Raw genomic sequence first — 18,000 nt, 5'->3', positions numbered from 1 at the left:
AATACCTCATGCAGGTTGACAAGGTATTTATAGCCGAAGGATGTGGGAAGGTGATTGGGCAGTTGTCCCCTTTCTAGAAGATCTCAGTAACCGTCTGGACGCGTGTCCTTTTGTGATAGGTTGAGTTATACGTCCCATGTGCATGGGTATAACAACCTGGACACGCGTCACCTTTTGATAGGACAGATGATACCATGGTCATGTGCACGGTTATAACAACCTGGCTAGGTGTCCTTCGCTCATTGCTTGGTGAGTCCCGTATTCTTCAAGTAACGATCGTGGTTATTCTTCTAGAAGATAGTTAGTTATCTGCAGCTGGCCTATTGGCACTGCCTTCCGGTCATTTTGGCAAACAGATGTCCTGTCCCGCGGATGACTTCTGAGGGTGCCTAGATGCTTCCGCGTGTGGTGCAAGGATGTTCTTCCTCTACCATGTTGTGCGGGTGATCCATCTGTTCCGCGGGTGAAATATGAGGGGTTTCTCTCTTACCAGCGGATGTTACTTAAGGGTATTTGGGCCTTTTTGGTACCCTACCTCTATAAGTCCCCCAGTACAGTGTTTCTTCCGTGTGAAGTTTTTATGCGGGTGAAATTTTGAACTTAAGGTAAAATTGAAGGTTTTTGAATTTTGAAGTTAGGTAGAAAATATCTTCTGTTGGTGTGTATAATCATGAAAAAGGACGAGTTGACCACTCACAGGCACGTGAATCAGATGATGGGACGTTTATGACGGCTGTCACTGTACCCAACTGTGCGACTTTTTCTTTTTTTTTAATTTCCCGCGTGACGTGGCCGCCTTCGATTGGGTGATGAATTTCTTTCCACTGTTCATCCCATCGCATTAATTGCGATGGGTATAAATAGTGGGAGATATCTTATGTTCGAAGTTTTATCACCATTGATTTCTAATTATCATCTTGCTTTCTCTCTTTGAACCGTTGATTTTACCACTCAATTTTCTTATAACCGCTTGCTGTTTTACCAAATCTTGTTATAATGACGACTATTCAGTCTGAGATTGATGAAGTGGAAGTCCAATGGGATCCGGTTGATTACCAGAAGTCCAATGGGATCCGGTTGATTACCAAAATGGGAACCGGAATTTCCCTCTCCTGGTTCAATAGCCAGCCTGCCACCACCTGGAAAAATGGCTGTGTATTCTGATTACTTTATCTATGGGAATTTCCGTTTTACCATTACAAAGTTTTTTATGAAGATATTAAGTGCATATGGGATACATTTATCCCAGTTACATCCGCATTCCATTATGCGAATTCGTCATTATGAATTCGTGTGTACGGCACATGGAATGATACCTCACTTTGACAGATTTTTTGTCTTTTATCAATTCGCCAACCGTGGCGGGTGGTTCACATGCCAGGGGTTTTCCGATAGGAGTATCGGTTATGAGGTCGAGAAGGGGTCCCAAGATTGGCGTAGAAAGTTTTTTTGGATATCTGAGGACGTGGTGCCCACAACCATGGTCCGACGTCTGGCCAATGACGTGCTTCCGGAGGTTGTCACGGCCCCGCACGAGGTTCGTGATTGTTTTTGTGTCTTAATGTCGAAATCAACGCCGATGCGGACATTACCCGAGGAGGCCCTTGTATGGGCGGGTATGAGCCGCCTATGGCCATCGGAGTTCTTGGAGCCTGTTTTTATTGGCTTGGACGATCGTAAGTTACCCTCCTTGACATTTTTCTTGCTTGAAATTTTGTGATTAATTTTTTATATTTTTCCTTTCAGGTCAAGGTCCTATGCTCAGCGCTCTTTTCGAAGATAGGGTTGTGTCCGAAAGAGCATTCACGATGCGAGTGACAGACCCATCCTTGAAAAGACTATTCTTTTTTCCAACGAAGGTGTGAGCCGAACCCTTAGTTTCAGATGCGACCTTTCAATCAGGTGCGTATGTTTTAAACCCTCCTCCCCTTAATGCCCTTACTTCTGATGGGTGATCGCCATTTTATCATCGAGTGATGACTCCGCCACTCAAGAAGAGGGGAGCTCTGATGACGATGCCTCTGAATTTTTCTCTGTCTCACATTTGTTGGAAGAGTTGGATAAGAAGAGGGCTTTCTCGCTCTTTCAGACGAGTGATGCGGGTGAAAGTACCGTGGACGCTGGAGAAGGATCTTCAAAGAAGAAGCAGAAAATTCATCGTCCCAAAAAGCCGCAGTATAGTCTTGCTGAGCTTATGGATACAGTAGAAGGTATGTATTTCATTTTCTGTATTTTACTGCTTTGGAATGTTAGCTAAGCATGATCTTCTTATGCAGATCCATTAATCATTGGGGACGATGTGTCTGAAAAGTTACCATTGCCAACCCCCAGTTCTGAGAAACGATCGTCTCCTCCTCCTGAGATGCAACAGAAGATAAGTCGCCTACTCCTCCAATTGAGACTACTACGGAGGAGCCAGCCGTCCAGTCCGGGAATGATAGTTCTTTTGACTATCTTTTTCAAACTGGCTGTGAATGCGGAGGGTTTCAGAACCGAGGAATCTCCTCCTCATCCTCTTCCACAACTTTTTGCTACTTCTTCCCTCTTTAACTACCGGTGGGGAAGGAGATCTTCAGTTTAGGCAAGCATTTCGGGGTGTCGGGGAGGCGACAACACAAAATTCTCCCCAGCAATTATCATCCATCCATGTTCGCCTTCATGCAACAAGTTCTGAATACTGCAGGGGAACGAATCTGGGCGATGACTACAGTTTGTTTGTTCCTGATTGGGACATTGTCAACGGGTCTCGTTTTACTAACCTGGACATTTGTATGTCTTTAATTGGCCAGTGTGTACCACCCGTGGAGCGTAACCGTCAACGCGGTCGCTCTCGCAATGATCTCCACACTGATTTTTCTTCGTCCTTTTCCAATGCTTTGGCTTTGTGGACAAGAAATATTACGCGAGTTGCGGACAATGGGTGGTAAATGGGAGAAGCTTCTCGAGCTGTTGAAGCTGCTAAGAAAGAAGCTGAAGATCATCGCTTGGCGGCCAGTGCAGCCAAGTGGAAACAGGCGGATGCGGAGATCGCCCTTAGGGGTGAACAGGATCGGAATGCTGCAGCCGCCCGTCAATGGAAGGAGGCCTGTGAGAGGCAAAATGCCCTTGAAGCTAATTCGGCTTTAGAAAGCCAAGTATCCCGCCAATGCAACTGGATTCAAGAGCTTGAAGCGAAGCTAAAGCTGCAAAGGGAGCAGGTCGAACTTAAGGACCAAAGTGCTGTTGAGATACAAGCTGCCTATGACTCCCTTTTGCAAGCTCGTGAGGAGACAGAATCTCGCTCTAGTGAAGCTTCCGCAGTTAACCAAAGAATAACCGACGAGATGCGGGAGCTTCAGAGCAGGGCGAAGCGTGCGGAGCAAGACCGTCAGTGGTTCCTCACACGGGGACTTGACTCTGTAAGTTTCTTTCGTCCGTTATCATTATGTATTTGATGCTACTGATATTATTGAATCGCTTTTTTCCTTTGTCAGGTCATTCTTCATATAAAGGGAAGTGCAGAGCTAACTGATTGCTTTGCTAACTTGATGACCGCCTCATCCCAGCTTGGTCGCGTGAGAGGCTTTAATGAAGGTATGGCCTATGCTCAAAGTGGTCGTTCTTTTAGAGATCATCCGCTTCATGGCCTTGATGTTAAGCAGGAGTGAGATATGCGGATTAAGGAACATGATGGCTTGGTGTTTCCCTTACAAAATATGCTTCCAGAGTTTGCCTCAGCCAGTGATGGCGTACAGCAATTGAGGGATTATTTAAATGATGAGTCTGAGGACACCTCATCTGAGGACACTCCTCCTGAGGATACATCTGCTCCTAATCCTTAGGATAGATTTAATGTTTAAGATTTTGTAATTGTTTCTCCATACTTCTTGTAATCTTCTTTTGATTTAATGAAAAGAAACTTTTTGTCTTGTGAATATTATATTATTTGTGTGATAATATCTTTGCGAGTTATTTTTGAAATTTTGAAATTTTGCAAGTTGGATCATTTTGATGACGTGGCGGAGAGAGGAACTTTAAGGGACAACTGATAAGACGTATGTGACGCCTTTTGACAGTCTGTTCGCACTTTCTTGAATTTCCCGCCTGACGTGTCAACCATCTGACGGTCTGCGTTTTCTCTCTCTTTTGTTGGTCCATCAGTCACATTAATTGCGATGCATATAAATAGATCATACCCATCTCCCATTCAACCTTTACTACTTACAAAATTCTCCATTTCTCTTATTGAAAGAAAATATGAGATTTCTTCATCTCTATTGCTCTAGCTTCTTGACTCAAGTTATTCTCTAAGATCTTAGTATACCGATCTTATTTAGATGGAGGGAGACAATAAAAGCGCTCCTGCAGTTCACGAGATCGTTTTGAACATCAAGAAGAAATACTATGAAGATGTTGTTAACGTGTATGGTCTGGCGTTGGAATGGGAACCAGAGCGTCCAGCGAGTGGTTCCATTGCAACCAGTCCACCCCTAAAGAAAATGGTCGTTTATGTGGGCCATTTTACGACGGGAAACTTCCGGATCCCGGTGACGAGGTTTGTCTAGTCGATCTTGACAACCTATGGAATTCACATATCGCAAATCCATCCTTTTGGGATGTTAAGAACTCGACACTTCGAATTCTGTTGTCAAGCTTGCGACTTTGAACTGTCCGTTGGCATGTTTGCCATTTTTTACAAAATGACCTTCCGTGATGGGTGGTACAGCTTTGCCATCACGGGAAAGGGGGTTATAGGTACAGAATGGATCTGTAGCCTTAATGGCTGGAAGCCAAAATTTTTCTTGATCAGGGCAGATGTTATTCCGTTCGCGATGACTCATCGCAAGATGGAGGACACAATGCCAGTGGTTTCGGCCGCTACTCATGAGGGTCTTCCGTGGTTCATGACACTAACCGCCACGCCAACTCCCATGCGCCCTATAACGAAGGGGAGATGGTGAGTGTTAAGATGAGCCGCCTGTGGCCATTTCCTGATTTGGAGCCTTATTACGAAAGGACCAACAAAAGTAAGCTTAGTGTTACTTCAATTTTCTCATTAATAAGTGTCTGATTTCTGACTTTTATTATTGCTTGTACAGGTGAGGGTTCCGCCTTCGATACCCTGTTAGACCATGAAGGGGAATGATGGTGCGTCGTCCAATAGATCAAAGGGATGTGCCCTTTTTGGAACGTACACATGTCAACTTCCTATTTCCCACCGCGTTTCATTCGGAACCTGTAGTTTCCGAAGCGATGTACGCTAAAGGTGAGGATTATGTTCAAGAATCTATTCAGAAAGGTGAGGGCATTTTACAAACCCGACCCGTGACTGCTATTACTTCCGGCGGAGTGATTGTGCTCTTTTCGTCTAGCGAGGAGTCGTCACTCTGCGAAGCAGAATTAACAGTTGGTGCCCCTAATTTGTCATGATCAACTGTAGGTCTAACCCGTAGGCAAGATTCAAAAGCCACCACCAATCCGTCGACAGGTGATGAAGGTGATCGCCACACGGTTGGTGATGCTAACGTTGAGGAGGAGCTTCAAGCTGCTGGTGCGGGTGCTTCGAAGGCTGTTGGCAAGCGTAAGGTTCAACTCGCGAAGGCTGCTCCATCCAAGAAGTCGAAAAAGGCGAAAACTGTCGATTTGGAATCACGCCTTCACCAACTTGATTCTGAATATATTTCCTTGGGTGAGTTTAACAGTTTTTTAGATTTGTTGAATATTGTTAATCAACCACAAGTCTGACGTAGGATTATCGTTCTACGGTAGGCCTAAAAGACTTTTCTGAAGATATTTCAGGTTTGAAGAGTTCAGCTCTGCCTCCGTCTCCACCGCCTAACACCGCCAAAGATCCCATCTTTGTTGCGGATGATTATCCTTTGAAGAATAAGGAAATTGGTGACACTGACTATTTAAATACGTCACCTTCCTTCAATGTACATCGCTTCAGAGACCAAGGAGTCGTTAGTGTATTTGCCTATGGGCGTCAGACCTCTTCTCCTCCTAATGAGGAAGACTCTTCCCCACATCATCCACGTTGGTCTTTACGCCGAGATTCAACGTTTCGCGACGTGGATGTATGCTTTGAATATCTGCCGGAAATCCTTCCTCCTGCTGAAAAGGAGCGACAACGTCGCCGTATTCGCCTAGAGTTACTAAACTCAAACTCTTATCATATGGCAAATACTATTTCCACCAATCAGGAAATAACTCGGGTTTGGTTGGCGATGAATGAGGAGTGGGATGAACTAGCGGCTACGGCATCTGAAGCTAAGGGAGAAGCCCTTAAGGCTATAGATGAGGCCAAAGAAAGCGGCCAAGCGCTGTAAGCAGAGAAGGTTGATCGTTCCGTCGTTGAGGAAGCCAAGGCTGTTCTCCAAAAGAAATTGGATGAACAAGCCGAGTTGATAAAGACTCTTCAGGCTGAATCAGCGGCCATAGACAAGCACTTGACTGACCTTTCCACCAAAAGCCGAGATCAGGCCTTGGAGTGTGCCGGTCATAAGATGGAGCTTGTCCGGGCTAAGACGGACAAGAAATAGCTGCTGGCGGAAGGAATTCCTAGGGTATGTGTCTTAACTTGTTGTGAATAACCAAATTGCTCATGACTATTTATATTTATATTATTCCAACAGGTTATCGCCGATGTTCGGGCGAGTGATGAACTTGGTAATTGTGTTGCTATTCTTCTGAATGCGTCCAAACAAGCTGGCCGTCAACTAGGCTTTCAGGAAGGCTACAAATTTGGTTCAGAATCCAAGCTTCCGGAAGAATATGTTTTGCACGGCCAAGATACTGTTGCCGTCCTTATCCAGAAAACAAAAGTTTTTGACACTTTGAAGTTTTCTTTGGCGGAGCAGATATCTGATCTTGCGGACAAGGAGGATAGCATTGAATAATTGAATGATCTTCTTGACCTTGGTGAGGAAGATGAAGAAGATTAAAACGACGCGGAACATGAAAATGCAGCGTCATAGATATATTTTTCTTGTAATTAAGATCTTTTTGTAATCCCTTTTGATAAGTAATAAGAAGTTTTTGTTGTCCGATACACTTTGTTTTATCCTTCATAATATAAGTGTTTGTAGGATCTTCTTTGTTTGTCAATAAAGGATTACATGACAATACATGTCATATATGACTGAAATAAAATTTCCATAGATGAGGAATAAGCCGAATTACAAAATATGAAATTACATAACTTTGCTAGTCTATTTAGGCACGCGGGCCAAAAAGAAAAAACATATTACATGTAAAACTTCTTTAATTGGGCCCATTCCAAGTTCTAGGATTCTCAGTTCCATCCAACTTTTTTAACTTGTAGGCAACTTTAGATAACACTTTTTTTTAACTTTATAAGGTCCTTCCCAAATCGGAGCCAATTTGTCCGGAGGCCTCATTGTTGAGGAAGACAAAGTCTCCCGCATCAAACTTGCATTTTTGGACCCGCTAGTTGTAATATTTTTGCAATTGGCGTTTATAAATGTGCTCGCGGATCGATGCCAGTTCTCTCCTCTCTTCGAGGAAGTCCAGATTCATCCGGAGTTCATGATCATTGTCATCGATCAATAGAACTCTTGCGGATGGAACCCCAATCTCGGCTGGAATCATGGCTTCTGTACCGTAGGTTAAACTAAAGGGGGTCTCAGAATTACTGAATTCTTTTGGGTGCGGAAGGCCCAAAGTACATGGGGCAACTCGTCAACCCAGCCCGACCGTTTAGTTCCCAACCATGCTTTGATTCCTTCCTTGATTGTCCGGTTGGTTCTCTCAACCTGACCATTCGCTTGCGGGTGGGCTACTGATGTGAAAATTTGAGAAATCTGCAATTCTTTCAACCATTCCTGTAGCCTACTATCCTTGAATTGAGTACCGTTATCACTTACTAGTTCCAGCGGAAGGACAAACCGGCAAATTATGAATTCCCAGAGGGATTTCTTAACACTTTTTGCTGTTATAGATGCCACTGGTTTGGCTTCCACCCACTTCGTGAAGTAGTCGATGGCTACTATTAAAAATTTGACGCGTCCCAGGGCTTCAGGGAAAGGTCCCATTATATCGATAGCCCATTTCTGGAACGACCATGCTAAAGTGACTGGAACGAGTTCGTTCTTTGGTCGTAGCGTATTGGGGGCATGACGTTGGCACGAATCACACATCCGAATTTCATGCACAGCGTCTAGATGCATTCCCGGCCAGTAATATCTGGCAATCATTAGTTTCGCTACGACCATACGCGGGCCCGCGTGAAGACCACAGATGCCTTCATGAACTTCTCAGATTAAATAGTTCGCGTCTTTGGCATCCACGCATCGAAGCAATGGACCGAGGAAGGAACGTCGGTATAGAACAGCGTCGTGCATCTAATAGTTCAAGGCTTTGTGTTTTATCTTCTGGGCCGCGGGTTTTTCGTCCGGGAGGGCTCCTGATGATAAGTATGCTATGATGGGTGTCATCCAAGATTCCGCTCCGGATTGGATTACCAAAACTTGATGTTGCTGGACAGATTGGCGATCCAATACTTCAATGCGGATGTCTTTAGCGAAGTATTCGAAGTTCATTGAAGCCAGCTTGCTAAGGGCATCCGCTGACTTGTTATCGCTTCGTTTTATATGAATTAATTTGCACGAAGAAAACTGAAGCATCAAATCTTTCGCATGTGACACGTATGAAGCCATTACGTCATTCTTTGCTTCGTAAGTGCCATTGATTTGTCCAACAATCAACATGGAATCCACGCGAGCTTCCAAGTGTCTCACCCCAAGCTTTTTGGCTATCCGTAAGCCCGCCATGAAAGCTTCATACTCTGCCTCGTTGTTAGTACTCTTAAAGTCTAACTTTATGGCGTATGTAAATTCGTGGTCCTCGGGATTGACTAGCCTGAGGCCTGCGCCAGATACCTCACTACTTGAAGCCCCGTCCGTGAACAGTGACCAAACTTGTCCTGGCTCCGGAGGTGCTTGGGGTTGCTGCTCAATCAAACATTCTTTCTCTTTGTGTTGCGGGACTTCAGTAACGAAGTCCGCCAACACTTGTCCTTTAATTGTTGGCCTGGGTTTATATTCTATCACATGTTCACCCAGCTCGATGGCCCATTTCTCCAATCGCCCAGACAATTCTGGCTTACTAAGAACGTTCTTAAGTTTGTATCCAGTTAACACGTTGATGGGGTGCCCCTGAAAGTACCTGCGAAGGCATCGAGCGGCATAGACCAGTGTTAAGACAAGTTTTTCCAACATTGAATATCTAGTCTCTGGGTCTGATAATGTTCCGCTGACGTAATAAATCGGCGTCTGAATGTTTTTTCTATCCGTCAGGAGTACAGCCCCGATAGAACGGATAGGATTTAGCTGCATGATTCGCCAAGAAACGATTCAGGGCAACCAATCGACCATTAAGCGTCTGGACCTCTTTGAGGGAAGAAGGAGAAGGCATGCGGGCTATGGCTTGGACCTTGTCTGGATTAGCCTTGAAGCCTGCACCAGTAATAATTACTCCAAGAAATTTCCCTTCTTCCATTACGAACGAACACTTGGCTGGATTCAGCTTCATATTGATACTCCTCAAAGTTTCGAATGTCTCTTCGATGTCTCGCAACATTTGATCCTCTTCAATTATTTTGATTACAAGGACATCCATATAAACCTCCAAATTTCGACCAATCTGATCCTTGAATGCTATGTCCATCAGTCGTTGATACGTGCCCCCGCATTTTTTAGACCAAATGGCATCATTTTATAGCAAAATATACCTTGATCTGTTCGAAATGCAGTTTTGTCCTCATCTCCCGCCGCCATGCGGATTTGATGATAACCTTTGTAAGCATCTAAAAAGCATTTGAACTTAAATGGGGCCACTGCATCAACTTTCAAGTTAATTTCTGGCAACGGATAACAGTCTTTGGGACACGCCTTGTTTAGATCCTTGAAATCTATACACATCTTCCATGTCCCATTGCTCTTAGGAACAATAACCGGATTTCCGACTCAGGTCTGATATTGAATTTGTCGAATAATTCCAGCATGGAGCAAATCTTGTACTTGATCATTCATGGCTTTCGTCTGTTTCTGGCCCATTTTTCGCTTCTTCTGGAAAATTGGTGTAAACATTGGGTTTACCCTTAACTTGTGTTCCGCAATACTCCGCGGAACACCAGTCATGTCCGCCGGTTACCAAGCGAAGATGTTCATATTTTTGGTCAACAGTTGTTTTAAGAAATTCCTCACTATTTCCGAAAATAGCGGGTCCGATTATGACTGTCTGATCGGGGAATTTTTTGTTCAAAACCCATTTTTCCAGTTCAGTCCTTTGAGATTGTTTTGGAATCTTACTAGGCTTTGAGCTGTCTGCTGCGAAGCAATGTCGGTTAACATGGATTATTGCTACACCGGTGCGGGTTGGGACCCCTACTACACCATGAGCTTTGGATGGGTGAGTGTTAAAGTCACCAATTGCTTCTCGCCCTAAGATGATGTCATGTTTGGAAGTTGCTAGAAGGACCAAAAACTCAACTTCCTCGGTTCTTGAGTGGATCCCGTCATTTAAAGTGACTGGGAAGGAAATCACCCCTCGCGGGTGCATTACCTCCCCCTCCAAATCCAGACACAGGGGCATGAATAGGCTTCAACCTCTCTTTATCCTCCTCATCGATTTGCTCAAAACACTGTTCGTACATAATGTCGGATGTACTACCAGTATCAAAGAAAACGTATTTTAGAGCGATAGTGGCCGAAGAGAGCAGTGATAATCAAGGGGTTCTTGTTACTGGGACCTCCTTTGGTTTGTGGAAAGATCACTGGCTCATTCTTCCACTCTTCTTCGTCGGACTCTCGCCTCTTTCCTCCAACCCTACGTACACCTTGGATCATGTGAACGTTTAAGTCCTTGACTTGCTTTTTGGACGGGCCCTGGTTGTCCCGCACGGGAGTTTTACCAGTCCCGGGTTTTCCTCCTTTCACCAAGTGTCCAAGTTTCCGGGACTTTACAGCCGCCTCAAGCTCACTTTTTAATGCATTACATTCATTCGTGTTGTGACCAATATCGTCGTGAAACGAACAATGTTTTTTGGCATCGAGGAATGTCCTCCTCGTGAGTGGCTGTGGTTTTCTGAAAGTCACATTTTCTGTGGTAAGGATTTCCGCAGGAGTCTTTGAAAGTGGATTCCAATTGTTATGACCTCGATTCGAGGGTCCCGCTTTGTTTTTGTTGCCAATGAGAGATCTTGCATCAAATGGCTTCGATACTTCCGTGTTTGGCTGCAGTCTTGACCAGATTGGTTCATTTGCTTGTTTATTGGGTCGCGGAGTCTGGAACTCTGATTTAAACTTTTGCTTCGAATTATTATACCCCAATGTTTTTTCAGTTCTAGCAAACAGCTTTGCCGCGGTCATGATATCATCCTATTCTTTTGGCATTCCATCTCTTCCGGTTAGTGTGCGGATCAACGCATCACACTTGACATTCTTGCGGAAGGCACCGCGAAGCATATCCTTGCTGATTCCACCAATGTTCAGACTTTCGTCATTAAACCTAATAATAAAATATTCTACGGATTCGTTATCTCGGCGGATAACATCTAGAATTTATGATTGGTCACGAGTATGCTTCTACTGCTGGCTGAACTGTTGAGAAACTTTTTTCACCAGATCATCCCAGCTAGAGATCTGACCATCCGGTAGCTTTTCAAACCACTCTCTTGGTGAGTCCTGTATTCTTCAAGTAACGATCGTGGTTATTCTTATAGAAGATAGTTAGTTATCTACAGCTGGCCTATTGGCACTGCCTTCCGGTCATTTTGGCGGACAGATGTCCTGTCCCGCGGATGACTTCTGAGGGTGCCTAGATGCTTCCGCGTGTGGTGCAAGGATGTTCTTCCTCTACCATGTTGTGCGGGTGATCCATCTGTTCCGCGGGTGAAATGTGAGGGGTTTCTCTCTTACCCGCGGATGTTACTTAAGGTTATTTGGGCTTTTTTGGTACCCTACCTCTATATTCTGTAAACATGCGAGCCCCACAAGACTGTCGTATGGTTGTCCTATGTATTATAGGTAAAGAAATAACCATCCATATATCAAAGGACCGTGTCCACTACAAGGTCCTCACAACTAAAGATCTTTGTAGCAACATCATGAGTTTCTTATGTTTGTGTTCGGTACACAACTATTTGTGTAGGCTTGTAGATAGAAAAACATTATGTTTCTGATGTAATGTAAATTTGTAACAACAAGCAACATGTGTATGCAAAAGATAAATCATATATCAGCAATCTTAAGTTTCATTGAGCCAGATGTTAAGAAATGTATATTAGCATAATATCTAATGATCGACAATCATCATCAACTCAGAGTTTTAAGCTGTATAGCCAGCAAAACTCACCAAGTCTAAAGATCCGGAGGTGTTAGAAGTTGCTAGTCAAGTTACCAAACTGAGAGTAAGGAGAACATCTATTTAATAATGTTTCTATTAATCCTATATATACTTACGTCCAAAGATAAATGTTTGAATATGTTTTAAATATCTATCCTAGCATAACTTCTGACAACCTTTTAAGGTAACCAAGTATGAAGCATACATTTTATATATATATATATATATATATATCAAGTTACCTAAAGATTATGCACGAACCTTTATATATACTAACTTATTAATTATTAATCAATGATTAATGGATGAGAGAAGTCAGCAGTGATATTATAAAGATTCAAAAGTAATTCCAGTAAAGAAAACTTGAGGAAAATGAAAATGTAGACAAATAACATATTTTAATTTGATTACACAAAAGAATATTTTTGACAAAGATATAATTTATTGCTATGATACAAAAAAATAAACCCCCTTACAAATACCTAAAATTTCCTACCAAATTAGTGGCTAAAACTAATTTATGTTTTGATTTTTTCCCTTGATCTTCACACGGTTTAACCTAAAAAGAGTTGAAAAACAAATCATCCTCTGGTTCTTCCTTGGCACTCGATAGTGACATGCTTTTTCCTCGGATTTGATTCACATAAGAACCCTCTAAGAGGCCATAGTTACCGGTGTTCTGCAACATTTGCAGAGTGTACGGGGGCTGACTACCAGTGTTGTTCAACCCCGTTGTGTTCTGAATGTTAGTTGAGTAGTTTGTTGACGGTCTAATAGCCATTGTTCCATAATTGTTGTTGGTACTACCATTGTTGGTTGTTGGTGCTCGATTAATGTTGTAACTCCCACTACCACGCGGTGCAGGCACATCATGGTTGTGTTTTCCTTCATAAGTTGTGATCACGGCTCGTAAATCATGCGACGCACGTTCAACATGTTTTCTCACTGGACAACCAACGAATGTGCACTTGTAGTAACTCCTATAAGTAATTTAATAGAGTCCATGTTAATATAAATAAATTCCAAGTGTCTAATCGTCAAAAGTCAATAATTTCGTTAGCCTTGACTATGCAATGATAATTAACCATTTGTATGAATCTATGACATGAAAGTAACCTATATAAATTTACTCTAAATGTGTACGGTATTGTCAAATTTTAAAGAGGAAGAAAAAAATATGCTTTTACATGCAAACATGCAATACAACTACTTTAGGCAAGATTTGAGGGACATCAAAACTACCTTGGATTTGGATTGCCTTTAACTGCTTTTTGCCCATATTTTCTCCATCTATATCCATCATCAAGAATATCAATATCACTGGTGGTTTGAACCACGATTCTTAGTTCTCGAACCGTTCGACTCCCGGGGCCAGAGATAGCTTCGCTCTCGGTCTCACCCTTCCTATAAAACATATCGTTTCAAAGTTAGCTTATAAAACATGCATTAGCGGTTAGCCAATCATACTCAAACTTGAATCATAACTACACTTACCATCTCTTAGCTTCGGGCTCATTTTCATGATCATCTCCCGATTTGCTAATTGACGAGGCTTGCTCAAAGTCATCATCACCAAACGAGGCCGAGGAATCAAAATGATTGTTTTCGGCCGGGGCTTCAATGTAATTGCTTGAAGACGATTTCTTGGCATTTTGAGGCTTAGAATGGCAATGATTTCCTTTGTAAACGATCGCGGTTATATGTCCCTCAAAGTTTCTTTCAACTTTCTTCTTTGTTGGACAATTCGGGTATGTGCATTTGTAATAACTTCGCGGGTTTTCGCTTCCTTTGACTTGTTTTTGACCATATTTTCTCCAATTGTAACCATCTTCTAACCTTGTTCGATCTCTGGTGGCTTGTGATTGATCAGAAACATATTGGGTTTGACCAGATTGAGTTGTTTCAGAGTTGAGTTTGTTGGTTTCAGATGTGAAATCAGTGTGGTTGGTCAAACTCCATTCTTGTGGCTGACTTTTCACTTGTTCTTCCTGTTTCAACAAGGACACATTTAATTTAGCAGTTTACAGTTGACATTTCAAACAAAACAATTCTATGCATATTAATATCTTGACTAAAAGTTGAATCTAAGAAATAACAAATTAGAAAAATTCACCTCATAGTAACTAAGTTTCCCACATGTCAAACTTACAATGTTACAAACTTATAATAAATGTTAAAAATTACTGAATCTTGGTTACTATTTATTTAGTGATCAATTTGAAAGCAATCATATGCAACCATCTTATTTGCATAAACAGATGAAACAGAAAATCAGAAAACAGAGGAGATTGCATACCATCTTATTTGCAGAAACAAATGAAACAGGCCTTGGTTGTGTTTGAAATGAAAAATTAGAATACTTTCTTTCTTCATCCTTGAAATCCAAACCAGGAAAGCTTCCTGTTGTTGGAGATGGAACAACCTGCAACGAGAGCACAACCCTTTAGCTCAAAAATCACATCTTTATTAAAAAAAAAATCTACAAGCCCATATCAAAAAGATGAAAACTTTATTAAAGAAAAGTAAAAAAAGATTACATTTGAATTGAAAGGAAAGAAAGGAGAGTCCAAGAACTGATTTGGGTTCATTCCAGTTGGTGTAGAGAGAAAAGCAGAAGGTGAAAATGGTGTTGCAGGCAATTTAGGACTTTCAATCCCACCACCATCGCCGCCATTGTTGCCACCAAAGAAAGCCCAGTTAGAATCTTGACTGGTGGTGTTAGAAGCAATAAGATCACTAAAAGATGTAAAGAAAGAAAATGATGGATACTGAGAAGTTGTGTTGGATGTATTTAAACTGCCACCTGAAGATGCCATGAATAAGATTATTATTATTATTATTATTATTATTATTATTATTATTATTATTGATGAGAAATCTTGGGATTTTGGTTGATGATTTGAAAGATTGAAGATTGTGGGGTTATTTTTTATGAATTGAAAATGGATATTTAACGGGGCTTGAAGGTGTCAACTTCTTGGAAGCTAAAGTATGAGAGGAAATAATTAAAAATTGAAGTTTGACTGTGGAAAATTTGTGTGGTCAAAGCTTGTGGGTTTGACCTGGACATGGCGGCTTGAATACAACAAGGAGTTAAAGAAATAGCCCCTTGTCTTTTGATGAGTTCGTGATTTTGGGGTTTGATTTTAAAAATTGGTACATTGAACCCTTGAGTTTTCTCTATTTTTTGATTTGGGTAAACTAACTGAAGCGAGGACAAACATCTAAAAAAAAAGTTGATTACCTTAAGGCTATGCATAGTTGAGAGCTACAAATTGAGCGAATTCTGACACGTGACGCTTAGTTAGCAAATGTTAGAATTTTTTTTGGGTGTAATGGTGTTGTAAGCTAATATATATATATATATATATATATATATATATATATATATATATATACAAATTGAGCGAATTCTGACACGTGACGCTTAGTTAGCAAATGTTAGAATTTTTTTTGGGTGTAATGGTGTTGTAAGCTAATATATATATATATATATATATATATATATATATATACATATATATATATATACATATATATATATATGGAGAAAGTGAATATGGGTTGCTAGGCATATAAGCTTAGATGCGAGACCAATCAAAACTACGTCGTTTTGATTACATCTGCCAAAAAAAATTAAATTTATACTTCCTTTACCTGTTTTCACTTCATTTTGAATGCAATGATTATTTTTTCCCAGTTCCAAATTTGAAAAATGTAGTTTTGATTGGTTTCGCATATAAACTTAGATGCATATAGGGGTGCAAACGAGCCGAGCTGCTCGCGAGCTACTCTAGATCGGCTCGTTAAAAAGCTCGAACGAGCCGAGCTTAATTGAGCCCGAGCCCGAGCTCAAGCCTAAAAGTAAGCTCGTTTAATAAACGAGCCCGAGCCCGAGCTTCACTTATCGAGCTCGAGCCGACTCGCGAGACTAAACGAGCCTGCCATTTATATAATTTTATAAAATATATATTTAATAATTATTAATATATATATATAATGTTATAAAAAATAAATAAAAAAAACTATATAATATTTATTATCTATATAGAAAATTATAATAGAAAAAAATATATCAAAATAATTATATTATTTAAAAAAATAACTAATAAATGGTAAACGAGCCGAGCCCGAGCTTGAAAAACTACTCACGAGCCGAGCTCGAGCTTTGAAAATAAAGCTCGAAACGAGCCGAGCTCGAGCTCTGTATAAGTTAAATGAGCCGAGCTCGAGCCTGGTCGAGCTCGGGCTCGGCTCGGCTCGTTTGCACCCCTAGATGCGTAACAGCCTCATATTCACTTTCATACACACACACACACATATATATATATATACTACACACAAACATATATAATAATATTATTTAATATATATACACACTGCACACACAAACATTATCGCCCAACCAAAATTTGTAGCCCCCTCCCACCCACCCCCCCACATTTCGCCCCCAAAATCGCCCAGGGGGCGGTGTTGTAGCCGCAATATCGCCCAAATCCATCGCCCACTACGGGTAGTCTAAGTGCAAACCCCACCCCAGTGGCGCCCCAAGATTTTCGGAGGCCTCAAGCAAACTAAAAGGTTGGGGGCTTTTCCAAAAACCTTTTAATTTAAACCTTTCTTCTTTACCCAGCATGGGATCGACATTAATAAACTAAAATGTTTGTAGTTGGCAAGGAAAAAAAATCATTTACATGAAATTTACTTTTATAGCTAAATTTGATGTAAATTAATTAATGAAATAATCATAATTAATTAATACAAAAAAAAAATCTTCTAAATCGACAAAAGAGACAAATCATTTAAGCATTTGAAAATTCATTATTCGTGGGTTCATTATTTGTAAGTTATTCGTCATTGTATATTCATTATTTAAAGGATGATCGTCATTTGTAGGTTCACTAAGAATGTTTTTGTGGTTGTTAAAAAATTAAAAATATCTTCTTTGAGTTATTCAATTAATGCCTCCCATTTTATTTTATTTTATTTATTTATTTTTTTTGCATAGCCAAACTCAGGTTTGGTGTCGATTAGACATTAAAACAAATACAAATAACAATGTAACGTGAAAGCAAATAGTATTCAGGTAGCATCCAGGTAACAAAATACAGTTCACACACTAAAAAAAATCAAAAGATTTACACTCCTCAAATTGGGCAAAAGTTTTGATTTATTATTATTTTAAGAGTTAATGGTCATTTTCGTCCCTGTGGTTTGCTACTTTCGCCACTTCAGTCCAAAATTTGTATTTTTGTCAATTTAGTCCTCATAGTTTTAAATATTAGCCAATTACATCCTATCCGTCTAACGGCATCCAGCTATGCCGTTAGTTTAAGGGTATTTTTGTCTTTCTCCTTTTTATTTTGAGTTATTGGTCATTTTCGTCCCTGTGGTTTGATACATTTGCAAATTCAGTCCAAAGTTTGAAATTTTGTCAATTTAAGTCAGTTTTTTTCTATAACCCTAGAGAGCATTATCCAAACCCAAAACAAGTCTGCATTTACTCTGTCGACAGCAGTAATCATACCCCCTCCTCTCGTATTTAGTTTCTAGACGGTTCCTAAACTCTCCCCCATGGTGGAATTCAATGGTAAAGTGGTCAAAGCAATTCCGTGAAACCGAATTGTATGGAAAAAACTAGAAATCATTTCTTTG

General features: G+C 41.0%; 2 protein-coding genes across 2 annotated transcripts; both read right to left on the bottom strand.

Annotated features, from left to right (window-relative positions):
* Window positions 1-8,342: 8,342 nt before the first annotated feature.
* On the bottom strand, window positions 8,343-8,771 carry LOC143582498 (uncharacterized). The gene has a single exon (XM_077065045.1). The coding sequence runs from the start codon at window positions 8,769-8,771 to the stop codon at window positions 8,343-8,345; it is 429 nt and encodes a 142-aa protein (XP_076921160.1).
* A 4,046-nt stretch (window positions 8,772-12,817) lies between these two features.
* Window positions 12,818-15,187, bottom strand: LOC143582497 (putative WRKY transcription factor 26). Its single transcript, XM_077065043.1, has 5 exons — window positions 14,883-15,187; window positions 14,642-14,767; window positions 13,840-14,333; window positions 13,588-13,749; window positions 12,818-13,325 (listed from the first exon to the last, which is right to left on the bottom strand). The coding sequence occupies exons 1-5, from the start codon at window positions 15,159-15,161 to the stop codon at window positions 12,905-12,907; spliced, it is 1,482 nt and encodes a 493-aa protein (XP_076921158.1). The 5' UTR covers window positions 15,162-15,187; the 3' UTR covers window positions 12,818-12,904.
* Between the last annotated feature and the right edge of the window lie 2,813 nt (window positions 15,188-18,000).

Source organism: Bidens hawaiensis, unplaced genomic scaffold (genome assembly GCF_021521415.1).
Source record: "Bidens hawaiensis isolate Kalapana, Puna unplaced genomic scaffold, B.hawaiensis_p1.1 tig00031770_1, whole genome shotgun sequence".
Taxonomy (NCBI): Eukaryota; Viridiplantae; Streptophyta; class Magnoliopsida; order Asterales; family Asteraceae; genus Bidens; species Bidens hawaiensis.
Note: the sequence above shows the minus strand (reverse complement) of the source record. Positions and strands in the feature narration are given on the sequence as shown.